The 14,541-nt window shown below is 44.0% G+C and overlaps 1 protein-coding gene across 1 annotated transcript in view; it reads left to right on the top strand.

Annotated features, from left to right (window-relative positions):
- The first annotated feature begins 9,872 nt into the window (after positions 1-9,872).
- Positions 9,873-14,541, top strand: part of LOC115130912 (monocarboxylate transporter 8-like) — a 34,636-nt gene continuing 29,967 nt past the window's right edge. Inside the window, exon 1 of the mRNA XM_029662495.2 lies at positions 9,873-10,891. Within this exon, the coding sequence (XP_029518355.2) occupies positions 10,384-10,891 (508 nt within the window). The 5' untranslated portion in view covers positions 9,873-10,383. The remainder of the gene's footprint in view (positions 10,892-14,541) is intronic.

A 14,541-nucleotide genomic window follows, 5' to 3' on the forward strand; every position in this document is an offset into this window, starting at 1 on the left:
TCTCTCTCTCTCTCTCTCTCTCTTTCTCTCTCTCTCTAGGTCTCCTTGGCTCTTTCAGGAGGGGGGAGGGTGTACTGTTTGTTTGTGTCCCTCCTTGCATACCAATTTACTCTTCAGTAGCAGTAGGTAAGCTTGAGGGGGCTTGTTAGTGTGTTGACTGTTCATGACATCATTGTATGACAAAGTGCCCATGTATTTCTATGTGTAATGTATGTGAATAGAACATGAGTTTGGCATCAGATCATATTAAAGCATGTGACCCACATACTCACATTCAGGTGTGTACGAGAGTGTGTCAGCGTGTGTGAGGGTGAATGCTTGCGTGCGTGGTGAGAGTGAGTGAGAGATAGAGAGAGTGGGAGTGAATGTTTGAGCATGCATGTTCATTGTCACAATCCCCATGGTGTGCATTGTTGCGGAGCTGAAGGAGAGGAGGAGGAGGACAGAGATTTGACTCCAGTCCTTATATGGAGGAGAGCTGGCAAGGTGGACAAGCTGGGACATGATAGAAGTAATAGCATCTGATTGAGAAAGACAGAGAGCGAGACAGGAAACCAGAATCAGAGCTGGGATCACCTAGCTTCCCCTTTGTCTTGTCCTACACGCCAAAACACAATACTTCCACTTTGTCTTGTCCTACACGCCAAAACACAATACTTCCCCATTGTCTTGTCCTACACCCCAAAACACAATACTTCCCCTTTGTCTTGTCCTACACCCCAAAACGCAATACTTCCACTTTGTCTTGTCCTACACCCCAAAACACAATACTTCCACTTTGTCTTGTCCTACACGCCAAAACACAATACTTCCCTATTGTCTTGTCCTACACCCCAAAACACAATACTTCCCCTTTGTCTTGTCCTACACCCCAAAACACAATACTTCCCCTTTGTCTTGTCCTACACCCCAAAACACAATACCTGCCCTTTGTCTTGTCCTACACCTCAAAACACAATACTTCCCCTTTGTCTTGTCCTACACCCCAAATACTACTGCTACACAACACCTCCCATACCCTGAAGTGCTATTGTTATCTAGTACTACTACAATCCACAACATGACACTTCATCTTGACTATACGTTGTAGTTACCTAATACTACCCCAACATGTTACCTTAAGCCCAAAATATTACAAGTTGTAAGTTTATTAGTGGGCGTTATGCAGGGGCTTATCTGAAGTTCAAGTAAATAATTGATGTATGAAGAAATGATGTATCAGTGGAGGCTCCTCAGAGGAGGAAAGGGAGGACCACCCTCCTCAGTTCATTTCATAAAAATGTAAATCTTAAAACATTAAAAAAGTTATACTTTTTAGATAAAACGATACTAAATATAATCACATGTCACCAAAGAAGGTCTACAGTAGCCTGTACAGCACTCTGTAGGGTAGCACCATGGTGTAGCCGAAGGACTGCTAGCTGCAGTCCTCCTCTGGGTACATTGACTTCAATACAAAACCTAGGAGGCTCATGGTTCTCACCCCCTTCCAAAGACATACAAAGTAATTATGACAACTTCCGGAGGACATCCTCCATCAGAGCTCTTGCAGCATGAACTGACATGTTGTCCATCCAATCAAAGGATCAGAGAATGAATTTAGTACTGAAAGCAAAAGCTACAGCTAGCTAGCACTGCAGTGTATAAAATGTGGTGAGTGGGTGACTCAAAGAGAGAGAAAGACAATAGTTGAACAGTTTTGAACAAATTAATTTCTTCCAAAATGAAGGAGAAGCAAGAAAGAAAGAGAGAAAGAGAGAGATTTTGTCTTTTTTTTCCACTTTCAGTTTCACTTGCTTAGCTAGCAAATGCAGCTATCTAGTTTAGCCTACTGAAACACCCTGCTCAAACAGAGGGATGCTATGTTAGCTAGCTGGCTTTGATTTTCCAAAACAGCACTGGAACTCTTCCAAGTCAAGGTAAGCTTTTGGTATTACTCACTTATTGCACCGGGGCCCGCTGGTGTAACTGCTTACTGACTGTACACTAATGTTACTGCATGATTATAGCGAGTTCAACTAACGCGTTAGTTCTATTAGCTATGCTGACTATGACGTTAAGCTAATATGGTGACAACGATGTAGGCTGTGTGTAGCGGTTTGGCTTGGAAAGTTTTTTTCACCTGGTCACATACAGCTGATGTGTTGTGCATTGAAGTCCACAAGTGAAGGGAAGAGAAGGAATACAACGTGGCTGTTATGAGAGTGAACTGTTTTTACGGTGATCAGGGCTGTATTCATTCCCTGATTCTGTTGAAAAACGTTTCTTAAACGAAAGCAAATGGAACAAAATGGGGATAAACATACCTGAATTTGTCCAATAGAAACTCTTGTTTGCAACTATTGGACTGATGATTACAGCTAGAAGCAGGCAAGAGTGGCGGTATTGAATGTCATTGTCTGTCACCTCAAATTTGTCTCTCAACCTGTATGCACCTATTTTGTAAACTTTCATTCATAGGCAAGGTTGTGGCAATCTCATGATGGGTATAGGGAAAATTGGAGTATCATGTAGTAGCTTAAACCTATCGATGTTACATTGAACTGGGAGAATGGAATATGAAGGAGTCATCCAATATGCTGTAATAGAAATAAGGTCATACTTATGAAAAAAAATCTTAAACAGCACTGATCGCCAATGGAATGTATATATCATGAAGTGAGACTATAGGTACTAACATGACATAACATAAATCATACTAACATGACATCACATAAATCATGCTAACATGACACCACATAAATTATGCTAACATGACATCACATAAATGATGCTAACATGACATCTCTCACTGACAAGAATGGAAGAACACTGACAACATACACAAACATACTTTACCTTCAGCATTTCCTCATGTTTGTTTTGTTGTTAACTTCTACCTGAGTCTGGTTACAACCAGATGGAAACAGGGGGTCAGATGGAAACAGGGACCCAGATGGAAACAGGGAGAGAGATGGAAACAGAGAGCAGATGGAAACATGGGACTAGATGGAAACAGGAGAGCAGATGGACATGGGACCAGATGGAAACGGGCCCAGATGGAAACAGGGACCCAGATGGAAACAGGAGGCAGATGTAAACAGGAGCGCAGACAGAAACGTGGCACATGTCAGACAATATCTACCAGCAGGGATCACTGGATATGTGCATGTTGGTACTGCTAATGTAGCAGGCCTTGAACACTTCCTTAAAAATATAAACACCTATTCAGTCCATTTGTTTTCACATGGATGAATAGCCAACAAGTACTTTTAAGTGGATAATTTATCATGTACATTTCCATGAGTCTAGACTGTCAGGGACAGTCATTGCTAGATGCTGTCTGGTCACGTACCCTGAGATGAAACCATGCATGTCCCTTCAGGAGACTGTCTAGCACAGTGTGTCACACAAAATATTGTTTTGTCTGAAAGTATTTTCCCCACTGCGTCACTGTGTGCCAATGACTACAGGTATGAGGGTGAGGGTGTCACCTTTCGATATAAGAAGTTTGCTTCCAATGCAAACTACACCAGGATCACAGACATCAGCTATGGAATACAGACAGGGACTCTTGATTTGTTTTTGTTCCACTGACAGGCATAAACCAGTGAATTGAATCACATAGAACAAACTGTAACTTTCAGAACCCTGAGGGAAAATAATGTGATGTGAGTCACAGCAGTGTGATAATGGTTCTACCAGCACCACCTCACCCCTCGCTGGCTGCTGCATGTTCAGGCATGCTGAACACTACTTACATTACCTCTCTCATCCTCTCTCTCTCTCTCTCTCTCTCTCTCTCTCTCTCTCTCTCTCACACACACTCACTCAACCTCTCTTTCTTACCCTCCCTCTCTCCCACTCACCCTTTATCCCACTCACCCTCTCTCTCTTTCCCACTCACCCACCCTCTCACCCCCTCTCTCTGCCAGTTACCCCCTCTGTCACCCACTCACCCTCTCCCACCCTTTCTCAATCAGTTCCAGTCTGATCCAGACAGCATGCATCATTCAGCGCTGCTGACGTCTCCGTCTTTTCTTTGCTGGGAGACCACCCGACCCCAGCCTCCACCTCTCAGGGAAATTAAAGACTTTTGACCCATTACATGTGTGAACTGCCGGAAAGTTCTAGAAACAGAACTCCTCAATCATCTATTTATAGGCCTCATTAAGGAGTGGGATGATGCTGCCACAGAGACAAATCCTATAATATAGGCATCTATGATTATAAAAGAAAGCCATCAGTGCATCGAGCCAGAGGGACTGTAAGATCAGGAGAGACAAAGGACACTTATCTATAGCCATACACCGAGATAGGTCAACTGTTGCATGTTGGCCCCATCCAATGGTGAAAGTTAGCTATTGCGTCACAGCTGTGGCCTATGATTATGGCCAGTTGTTTTTTTTGTTTTTTTTACTGTTATTTTCAGCATTGTCCACTAGGTTTGCTGCAGGTAGAAAATCCTAGGAAATTATTTGCAATTGACACAAGCTGTCTTCAATCAATCAATCAATCAATCAATGTCTGGTTGTGTGAGCATTTGGTGGGGAGATGTAGCTCTAATAATTTTAATTGCACAAAGCCTATTATTTGGTAGGGAATACCATTTGTAGATCACTGATTCTACACCTCTCTTTGCTCAAGCTGATCCTCTCCAATGGACTTGGAAGTTGTAGCTAAAAATGTGTCAAATAGGGGAAGTTTAGAGCCGCAATGAGCAGTAGAAACAATAACAAAGCGTACTCCCCTCACCTGTTTCAGTAAAAAGCTGAGGGATAGGGCAGGAGAAATGTAACCACTCTCAAATTCATAGATAGCTATGGACGCAAGGACGGACCATCCATGATTTCAAAATTATAGTTTACTTTTAACCATGTTTTGAGGCTGTATAATGTTTGTTTACATTTACTTTGAAAAAAACAAGCTTATTTTGGATTCTGATGGTGTATGACCTTTGAACTAAGCTCATGAGACATTTCTAAATTATATTCTTGAAGAATTTTGGGTACTTATCATTCATTTATTAGTCCAAAAATGGATATAGCAACTGCTAATTGCCCACTTAAAGGGAAGAGTCAATGAAACCAACTATGGAAGTAGACAGGGGCTACCTCTTTAAATGCAGTCATAGAAGAAGCCTGCTTTACAAGCCTCAATTTCCGTCACTAGACGTAAATCGCACGTTTTAACAGCATTTTATTCTGTTCTAAAATGCAAATGTATGGGATGTGATGGATACTGTGCATATTTTCCCTTAACACAGAGGCCGCACAGGGTTGTGTGTTTAATCCCCTCCTGTACACCCTGTTCACCACGACTTTGTGCCCACGCACGACTCCAACACCATTATCAAGTTCGCTGACGACACAACGGTGATAGGCCTGATCACCGCCTGATCATCACTCATCGCCAACGATGAGTCAGCCTACAGGGAGGAGGTCAGTGACCTGACAGTGTGGTGCCGGAGCATCAACCTCTCCCTCAACGTCAGTAAGACCAAGGAGCTGATCATGGACTACAGGAAACAGGGGGGCGAGCACGCCTCCATCTACATCGACGGGGCGGCAGTGGAGCAGGTAGACAGCTTCAAGTTCCTCAGTGTCCAAATCACTAAAGACTTAAAGTGATTAAAACACACACGCACAGTCGTGAAGAAGGCGCGGCAGTGCCTCTTCTCCCCTCGGGAGATTGAAAAAGTCAGTCATGGGCCCGCAAATTTTGTTGTGATGGCGCCGGAGGGGAAGGCTGCCGTCTTATCGGCTCTTAACCAACCATGCTATTTTGTTAGTTTTTTTGCTTTGTTCGTAACTTGCTTTGTACATAATGTTGCTGCAACCATCTCTTTTGACTGAAAAGAGCTTCTGGACATCAGGTCTGCGATTTCTCTCCTCAAACTGGACGAAGAGTTCTTCTTCAATGAGTCAGACGGGAGGGATATAATACAGACACCCGACCAGGACCAGATCCCCGTTATTCGCTGGTGAAGGAAACTCAGATTTTGCGGAAAGAGATCAGGGTGCCTTGTGAGGATTATACGACAAGTGGCTAATCTGTCCATGCCTTCTGTCCTGCTAGCTAACGTTCAATTGCTGGAAAATAAATGGGATGAACCGAAAGCAAGTTTATCCTACCAACGGGACATTAAAAATTGTAATATCTTATGTTTCACCGAGTCGTGGCTGAACGACAACATTAAGAACATACAGCTGGCGGGTTATACACTCTATCGGCAAGATAGAACAGCAGCCTCTGGTAAGACACTGGGCAGGGGCCTATGCATATATGTAAACAACAGCTGGTGCACGATATCTAAGGAAGTCTCAAGGTTTTGCTCACCTGAGGTAGAGTATCTCATGATAAACTGTAGACCACACTATCTACCTAGAGAGTTTTCATCTGTATTTTTCATAGCTGCCTACATACTACCACAGACCGATTCTGGCACTAAAACCGCACTCATTGAGCTGTATACCGCCATAAGCAAACAGGAAAACGCTCATCCAGAGGCGGCGCTCCTAGTGTCTGGGAACTTTAATGCAGGGAAGCTTACATAATTTCTATCAGCATGTCAGGGGAAAAAAATTCTAGACCACCATTACTCCACACGCAGAAACGCGTACAAAGCTTTCCTTCGCCCTCAATTTGGCAAATCTGACCATAATTCTATCCTCCTGATTCCTGCTTACAAGCTCAAATTAAAGCAGGAAGCACCAGTGACTTGGTCTATAAAATCGCGGTCAGATGAAGCAGATGCTGAACTACAGGACTGTTTGGTTAGCACAGACTGGAATATGTTCCGGGATTCCTCTGCCGATGTCATTGAGGAGTACACCACATCAGTCACTGGCTTTATCAACATTCGGGCAACATTCGCACTGAGCTAAATGTTAGAGCTGCCGCTTTCAAGGAGCAGGGCTAAATAAAAAATCCCGCTATGCTCTCCAACGAACCATCAAACAGGCAAAGCATCAATACAGGACTAAGATCGAATCGTACTACCCCGGCTCCGATGCTTGTTGGATATGGCTGGGCCTACAAACTATCACAGACTACAAAGGGAAGTACACCCGAGAGCTGCCCAGTGACACGAGCCTACCAGATGAACTAAATAACTTCTATGCTCGCTGCGAGGCAAGTAACACTGAAAAATGCATGAGAGCATCAGCTATTCCTGGCGACTGTGTGATCACGCTCTCCGCAGCCGATGTAAGACCTTTAAACAGGCCAACATTCACAAGGCCGCAGAGCCAGACGCATTACCAGGATGTGTACTCCGAGCATGCGTTGACCAACTGGCAAGTGTCTTCAGTGACATTTTCAACCTCTCCCTGTCTGAGTCTGAAATACCAACATGTTTCAAGCAGACCACCATAGCCCCTGTGCCCAAGAACACTAAGGTAATCTGTGTAAATGACTACCGACCCGCAGCACTCATGTCTGTAGCCATGAAATGCTTTGAAAGGCAGGTCATGGCTCACATTAACAACATTATCCCAGAAACCCTAGACCCACTCCAATTTGCATACCGCACCAACAGATCCACAGGTGATGCAATCTCTATTGCACTCCACACTGCCGTTTCACACCTGGACAAAAGGAACACCTATGTGAGAATGCTATTCATTGACTACAGCTCAGCGTTCAACACCAATAGTACCCTCAAAGCTCATCACTAAGCTAAGGACACGGGGACTAAACACCTCTCTGCACCTTGATCCTGGACTTCCTTATGGGCTGCCACCCAGGTGGTAAGAGTAGGTAACAACACATCCACTACGCTGATCCTCAACACAGGGGCCCCTCAGGGTTGCGTGCTCAGTCCCCTCCTGTACTCCCTGTTCACTCATGACTGCACGGCCAGGCACGACTCCAACACCATCATTAAGTTTGTTGATGACACAACAGTGGTAGGCCCGATCACCGACAACAATGAGACAGCCAATAGAGAGGAGGTCAGAGACCTGACCATGTGGTGCAAGGACTACAACCTCTCCCTCAACGTGATCAAGACAAAGGACATGATTGTGGACTATAGGAAAAGGAGGACCAAGCACACCCCCATTCTCATCGACTGGGCTGGAGTGGAGCAGGTTGAGAGCTTCAAGTTCCTTGGCGTCCACATCACCAACAAACTAACATGGTCCAAGCACACCTAGACAGTCATGAAGAGGGCACAACAAAACCTATTCCCCCTCAGGAGACTGAAAAGATTTGGCATGAGTCCGCAGATCCTCAAAAGGTTTTACAGCTGCACCATCGAGAGCATCCTGACGGGTTGCATTGCTGCCTGGTATGGCAACTGCTCAGCCTCCAACTGCAAGACACTACAGAGGGTAGTGTGTACGGCCCAGTACATCACCGGGGCCAAGCTTCCTGCCATCCAGGACCTCTATACCATGTGGTGTCAGAGGAAGGCCCTAAAGATAGTCAAAGAGTCCAGCCACCCTAGTCATTGACTGTTCTCTCTGCTACCTCAAGGCAAGCGGTACCGGAGCACCAAGTCTAGTTCCAAGAGGCTCGTAAATAGCTTCTACCCCCAAGCCATAAGACTCCTGAAGGAGCTAATCAAATGGCTACCCAGACTATTTGCATTGCCCCCCCCCTCCCCACCCAACAACTGCATTGTTGGTTAAGGTCTTGTAAGTAAGCATTTCACTGTTGTATGTGGCCAATAAAATTTGATTTGATTAGATTTTACATCCTGAAAAGGTCACACAGTTGTAACATTGAGAGCATTTAGACTATTTGCATCACTGCTTGGTATGGCAATAGCACCGCTCTCGACTGCATGGTGCTACAAAGGGTTGTGCGGACAGCGCAGTACATTACTGGGGCCGAGCTCCCTGCATCCAGGACCTCTATATCAGGCTGTGTGAAAAGAAGACCCCAACCACCCAAGCTATAGACAATTTTCTCTGCTGCAGCATGGCAAGAGGTACTGGTGCATCAAGCCTGACACCAACAAGCTCTTGTACAGCTTATATCCCCAAGCAATACGACTGATAAATAGCTAACAAAATAGCTACATGGACCGAGTTACCTTGTATCTTATTGACCTTTTATTTCAGTATTTGCACTGTCTCTATGTGTAGGCCTTATGCACACTCATAGGGCCCTACACACTCACACACATTGTCACTCCAACACACACACACACACACACACACACACACAGACACACTCCATAATTTGCTCACTCACACATAATATACACATAAATTTATACTGACTCTACACACCTGCACACCCACTCACTTATATCCTGTGGCCTAGTCTCCTTACCCCTATACATATCTACCTCCCGTCACCCCAGTATCCCTGCACATGTAAATATGGTATTGGAACTGACTTGTTAAATATTTCCTGTATATAGAATGCTTGCTTACTTACTTACTATTGTGTATTTCATATTTCTTATTGTTATTTCTCGTTTTTTTCTAGTAATACAATGCTATTGTTTATTGCATTTTGGGGCTTTGAGTTTGCAAGAAAGGCATTTCATTGTACTTGTGCGTGTGACATTAAAACTTGAAACTTGATCAAATAGGCTGCATCATGGCTGAGTGAAGTTAAATCAGTTGCGATACACCCGATACAAAATTGTTACATTGACACTTTTTTCGCGGGAAACTGTATCCTTCGACAATTGCAACATTGTATCAATAGAGCAACGTTGCTATATGTTGATGGAGTATGCTGGCCCATACCATCAACATCATTCCTTTCAGTTGCGGCTGCGCCTTCCAATGTAGTTCGTGTAGTGTATGGCAGAGACAGCAGAAGGGGTGGGGCGACATTCGAGTCTTTCCGTAATCTCGTACTGCAGGAATTTTTAATCCATCCCTGAGCTCGGTCATTGGTGACGGAGGTCGTGGAGGCGGGGGCAATTGTTGAATGAAGGTTATTTTCTGTGTTTGCACAGAAAACCCCGGTTCGAGAGATTCACATATTCCAATGTAACATTAAATCCATGAAAGAGGAGGAGCCGACACTCGTTTGTTTACAGATTAGGCTACACGATGTGAACAGCGGTGACTCTGCAGCGCGAGGACGAGATTGAGTTGAGGTTGGCGAGCAGCAGACGTTTTCACAGGTTGATTTAAATTTTTCACGGAGCAGGAAAGCAAAAGTGAAATATTTTCCGGCGTCATAATTTCCCCTGTAAATAGGCTTCGTGGACACCTGCTTTAAATCATGATAAATAAATAAAACGTGCTTGTCCTTTCACTATACAACCGATTTTATAGCAGCACTTCAGCACTTCGGATACTGAACTTGGTGCTGTGACTTGATTTTGCCTACAATTACTGGAAGAACAGAGCAGAAAGAATCCTACTTTTTATTTTCTATAGACCGACCTTGTCAATCAATAGGCTACTGTCGCTGTCTGATGCATGAGCGATGCACCCAGAACACAACAGTAACCCCTCTACTGGACAGGATAAAATGGGGGTCAACGGGAAAGGAGAAAATCGGACCGAGGAGGAAGTATCGAGCGGCGAGCCGCCGACCGAAAACTGTGATGAGGCTACTGCTGACTCTGAAATTGAGCAGAACGGTGGTTCTCCCCAAGACCGAGAGAACCAGCAAGCACAGAAGAACCAGGGACAGGACCTGGGAGATAGCGAATGCAAGATTCCACATGAGGACAGTACTATCCAGCTCATCGAGGCTGGATGTCTCGATTGTAAACCCGGTGTGTCCCCGGATTCTCAGTCCCCGGCACCGATGCCAGGGCAGTGCCCCGGGTTCGTCCCACCCGAGGGCGGGTTCGGCTGGTTAGTTGTTTTCGCTGCTACCTGGTGTAATGGATCCATCTTCGGCATACAGAACTCCTTCGGTATCCTCCACATGATGCTGGTGAAAGACCACGCAGACCCCAATGACAATACGTCGCAGTTTAAAGTAGGTGAGTCTGTCCTGTAACTGTTGCACCTGTTAATAAAGTTAGCCTACTGATGGTGACTTACTGTTGAAGGTAAGCGAGAAGGGTCAAATTAACCCAGAACTATACTGAACAAAAATATAAATGCAACAATTTCAGCAATTTTACTGAGTTACAGTTCCAATAAGGAAATCAGTCGGTTGAAATACATTTATTAGGCCCTAATCTTTGGATTTCGCATTACTGGGCAGGGGCGCAGCCAAGGGTGGGCCAGGGAGGGCATAGGCCCACCCACTGGGGAGCCAGGCCCACCCACTGGGGAGCCAGGCCCACCCACTGGGAGCCAGGCCCTCCCACTGGGGAGCCAGGCCCAGCTAATCAGAATGAGTTTTTCCACACTAAAGGGCTTTATTACAGACAAATACTCCTCAGTTTCATCAGCTGTCTGGTCTCAGATGATCCCGCTGGTGAAGAAGCCGAATGTGGAGGTCCTGTGCTGGTGTGGTTTCGGGGCTGGTTGGACATACTGCCAAATTCTCAGAAATTACTTTGGAGGTGGCTTATGGTAGAGAAATGAACATTAAATTATCTGGCAACAGCTCTGGTGGACATTCCTGCCATCAGCATGCCAATTGCATGCTCGCTCAAAATTTGAGACATCTGTGGCACTGTGTTGTGTGACAAAACTGCACATTTTAGAGTGCCGTTTTATTGTCCCCAGCACAGCACAGCTTCTTGATATGCCACACCTGTCAGGTGGATGGATTATTTTAGCGAAGGAGAAATGGTCACTAACAGGGATGTAAACATATTTGTGCTCAATTTGAGATACATTTTGTGCATATGGAACATTTCTTGGATCTTTTATTTCAGCTCATGGAACATGGGGCCAACACTGTACATGTTGTGTTTATATTTTTGTTCAGTATAGAAGAATGCCCAGCATTGTCTCAAGAAGATATTAAAGTTAAACATGAATGACATTTTTGATTATTGATCATATCCGTCTTTGCTCTTCAGATGTGTCAGAGAATTTAGGCTACTACTTCAGTCTCAGCATCATGTGTCTGAAGACTCTTCAGCCTACTTCAGTCTACTTCAGCCTACTTCAAGTTAATGTATAGACTATACCCAGGCCATATAGCACCAGAGTTGCCTTACATTAACTTTCTGGTCACGGCTCTAATTCATTCATACTGCTGGATAACATGGGTCCTTATGTTCTCCGCTCATGTTGTTAATTTATTTTCCATGTGACTAGTGTGTGCCACTATATTGTGGCCTCAATCTTCACCCCCAATCTGTTTAGGATTACTATCAGGCTTTTCTTTTATAACACACACACACACCGCTCTTTTGCCTCACTACATCAAGGCCGTCACAAAGCGTGTCAGAGTAGGAGTGCTGATCTAGGATCAGGTCCCATCCTGTTCATGTGATCTAATTCATTATGATCTTTAAGGGAAAACTGAGGCTGTTAGTGTATACAGGCCCTGATGTAGGCCATTTACGTGCGGTTAGTTTGCACTACTATACATGATTCACAGTGGGTGAGGAGGGATGAGGGACAGGCATTGTGGTATAGGTGAGGCTATAGTCTGTCCACGGCTCAGTTATCATTGAGCTGCAGCTCAGTTAGTGTTTCAATGTTTAACAGCTTAGGTGCCACCACAGACACTCATCGTGAGACCTTGAGTTTAAAGGTCTACTGATTATGATTTTTCAACGCCGATACCGATTATTGGGGGACCAAAAAAGCCGATACCGATTAATCGGCCGGTTTTATAAAATAAAACATCATTTTAATTTTATTTGTAATAATGACAATTACAACAATACTGAATGAACACTTTTTTTGAATGAACACACATTTTAACTTAATATAGTACATCAATAAAATAAATTTAGCCTCAAATAAATAGTGAAACATGTTCAATTTGGTTTAAATAATGCAAAAACAAAGTGTTGGAGAAGAAAGTAAAAGTGCAATTTGTGCCATGTAAGAAAGCTAACGTTTAAGTTCCTTGCTCAGAACATGAGAACATATGAAAGCTGGTGCTTCCTTTTAACGTGAGTCTTCAATATTCCCAGGTAAGAAGTTTTAGGTTGTAGTTATTATAGGAATTATAGGACTATTTCCCTCTATACCATTTGTATTTCATTAACCTTTGACTATTGGATGTTCTTATAGGCACTTTACTATTGACAGTGTAACAGTATAGCTTCCGTCCCTCTCCTCGCCCCTACCTGGGCTCGAACCAGGAACACAATGACAACAGCCACCCTCGAAGCAGCGTTACTCATGCAGAGGAAGGAAATCAACCACTCCAAGGCTCAGAGCGAGTGACGTTTGAAACGCTATTAGCGCGCGCTAACTAGCTGGCCATTTCACTTCAGTTACAACAGCCTAATCTCGGGAGTTGATAGGCTTGAAGTCATAAACAGTGCAATGCTTGACGCACAACGAAGAGCTGCTGGCAAAACGCACGAAAGTGCTGTTTGAATGAATGTTTATGCGCCTGCTTCTGCCTACCACCGCTCAGTTAGATACTTGTATGCTTTTATGCTCAGTCAGATTATATGCAACGCAGGACACGCTAGATAATATCTAGTAATATCATCAACCATGTGTAGTTAACTAGTGATTATGATTGATTGTTTTTATAAGATACGTTTAATGCTAGCTAGCAACTTACCTTGGCTTACTGCATTCGCGTAACAGGCAGTCTCCTTGTGGAGTGCAACGAGAGAGAGGCAGGTCGTTATAACGTTGGACCAGTTAACTGTAAGTTTGCAAGATTGGATCCCCCGAGCCGACAAGGTGAAAATCTGTCGTTCTACCCCTGAACGAGGCAGTTAACCCACCGTTCCTAGGCCGTCATTGAAAATAAGAATGTGTTCTTAACTGACTTGCCTAGTTAAATAAAGATTAAATAAAGGTGTAATTAAAAAAAAAAAAATTGGGCCAAATCGGTGCCCAAAAATACCGATTTCCGATTGTTATGAAAACTTGAAATTGGCCCTAATTAATAGGCAATTCCGATTAATCGGTCGACCTCTACTTGAGTTGTCTCAACCACTTATATTGTTATGATTTAACGTTTGTGGCTTTAGGGTGAAACATGTTTGTGGCTTTAGGGTGAAACATGTTTGTGGCTTTAGGGTGAAACATGTTTGTGGCTTTAGGGTGAAACATGTTTGTGGCTTTAGGGTGAAACATGTTTGTGGCTTTAGGGTGAAACATATTTGTGGCTTTAGGGTGAAACATGTTTGTGGCTTTAGGGTGAAACATATTTGTGGCTTTAGGGTGAAACATGTTTGTGGCTTTAGGGTGAAACAAATTTGTGGCTTTAGGGTGAAACATGTTTGTGGCTTTAGGGTGAAACATGTTTGTGGCTTTAGGGTGAAACATGTTTGTGGCTAAAAATAAATCCAATTGTCTTTTCTCTAGTGCTCTCTCAATTCTCAGAAAGGGTCTGACGATGGCCTAGGTTCATTTTTAGGACGAGATATGTTTACCTCTGTATACATTCTTGCTATGGAAGTGTACACGTTCTCTGGTTTTCAACTGAAACTTTTAGGCCATCATCCAGGGGAGAGGTATTTCCTCCCTCCCAAAACCACAATCCCAGTTTAATTAATTGGATGACGAGTGTCAAGACATCTCCCTCTCT

This window comes from Oncorhynchus nerka, linkage group LG6 (genome assembly GCF_034236695.1).
Source record: "Oncorhynchus nerka isolate Pitt River linkage group LG6, Oner_Uvic_2.0, whole genome shotgun sequence".
Classification (NCBI taxonomy): domain Eukaryota; kingdom Metazoa; phylum Chordata; class Actinopteri; order Salmoniformes; family Salmonidae; genus Oncorhynchus; species Oncorhynchus nerka.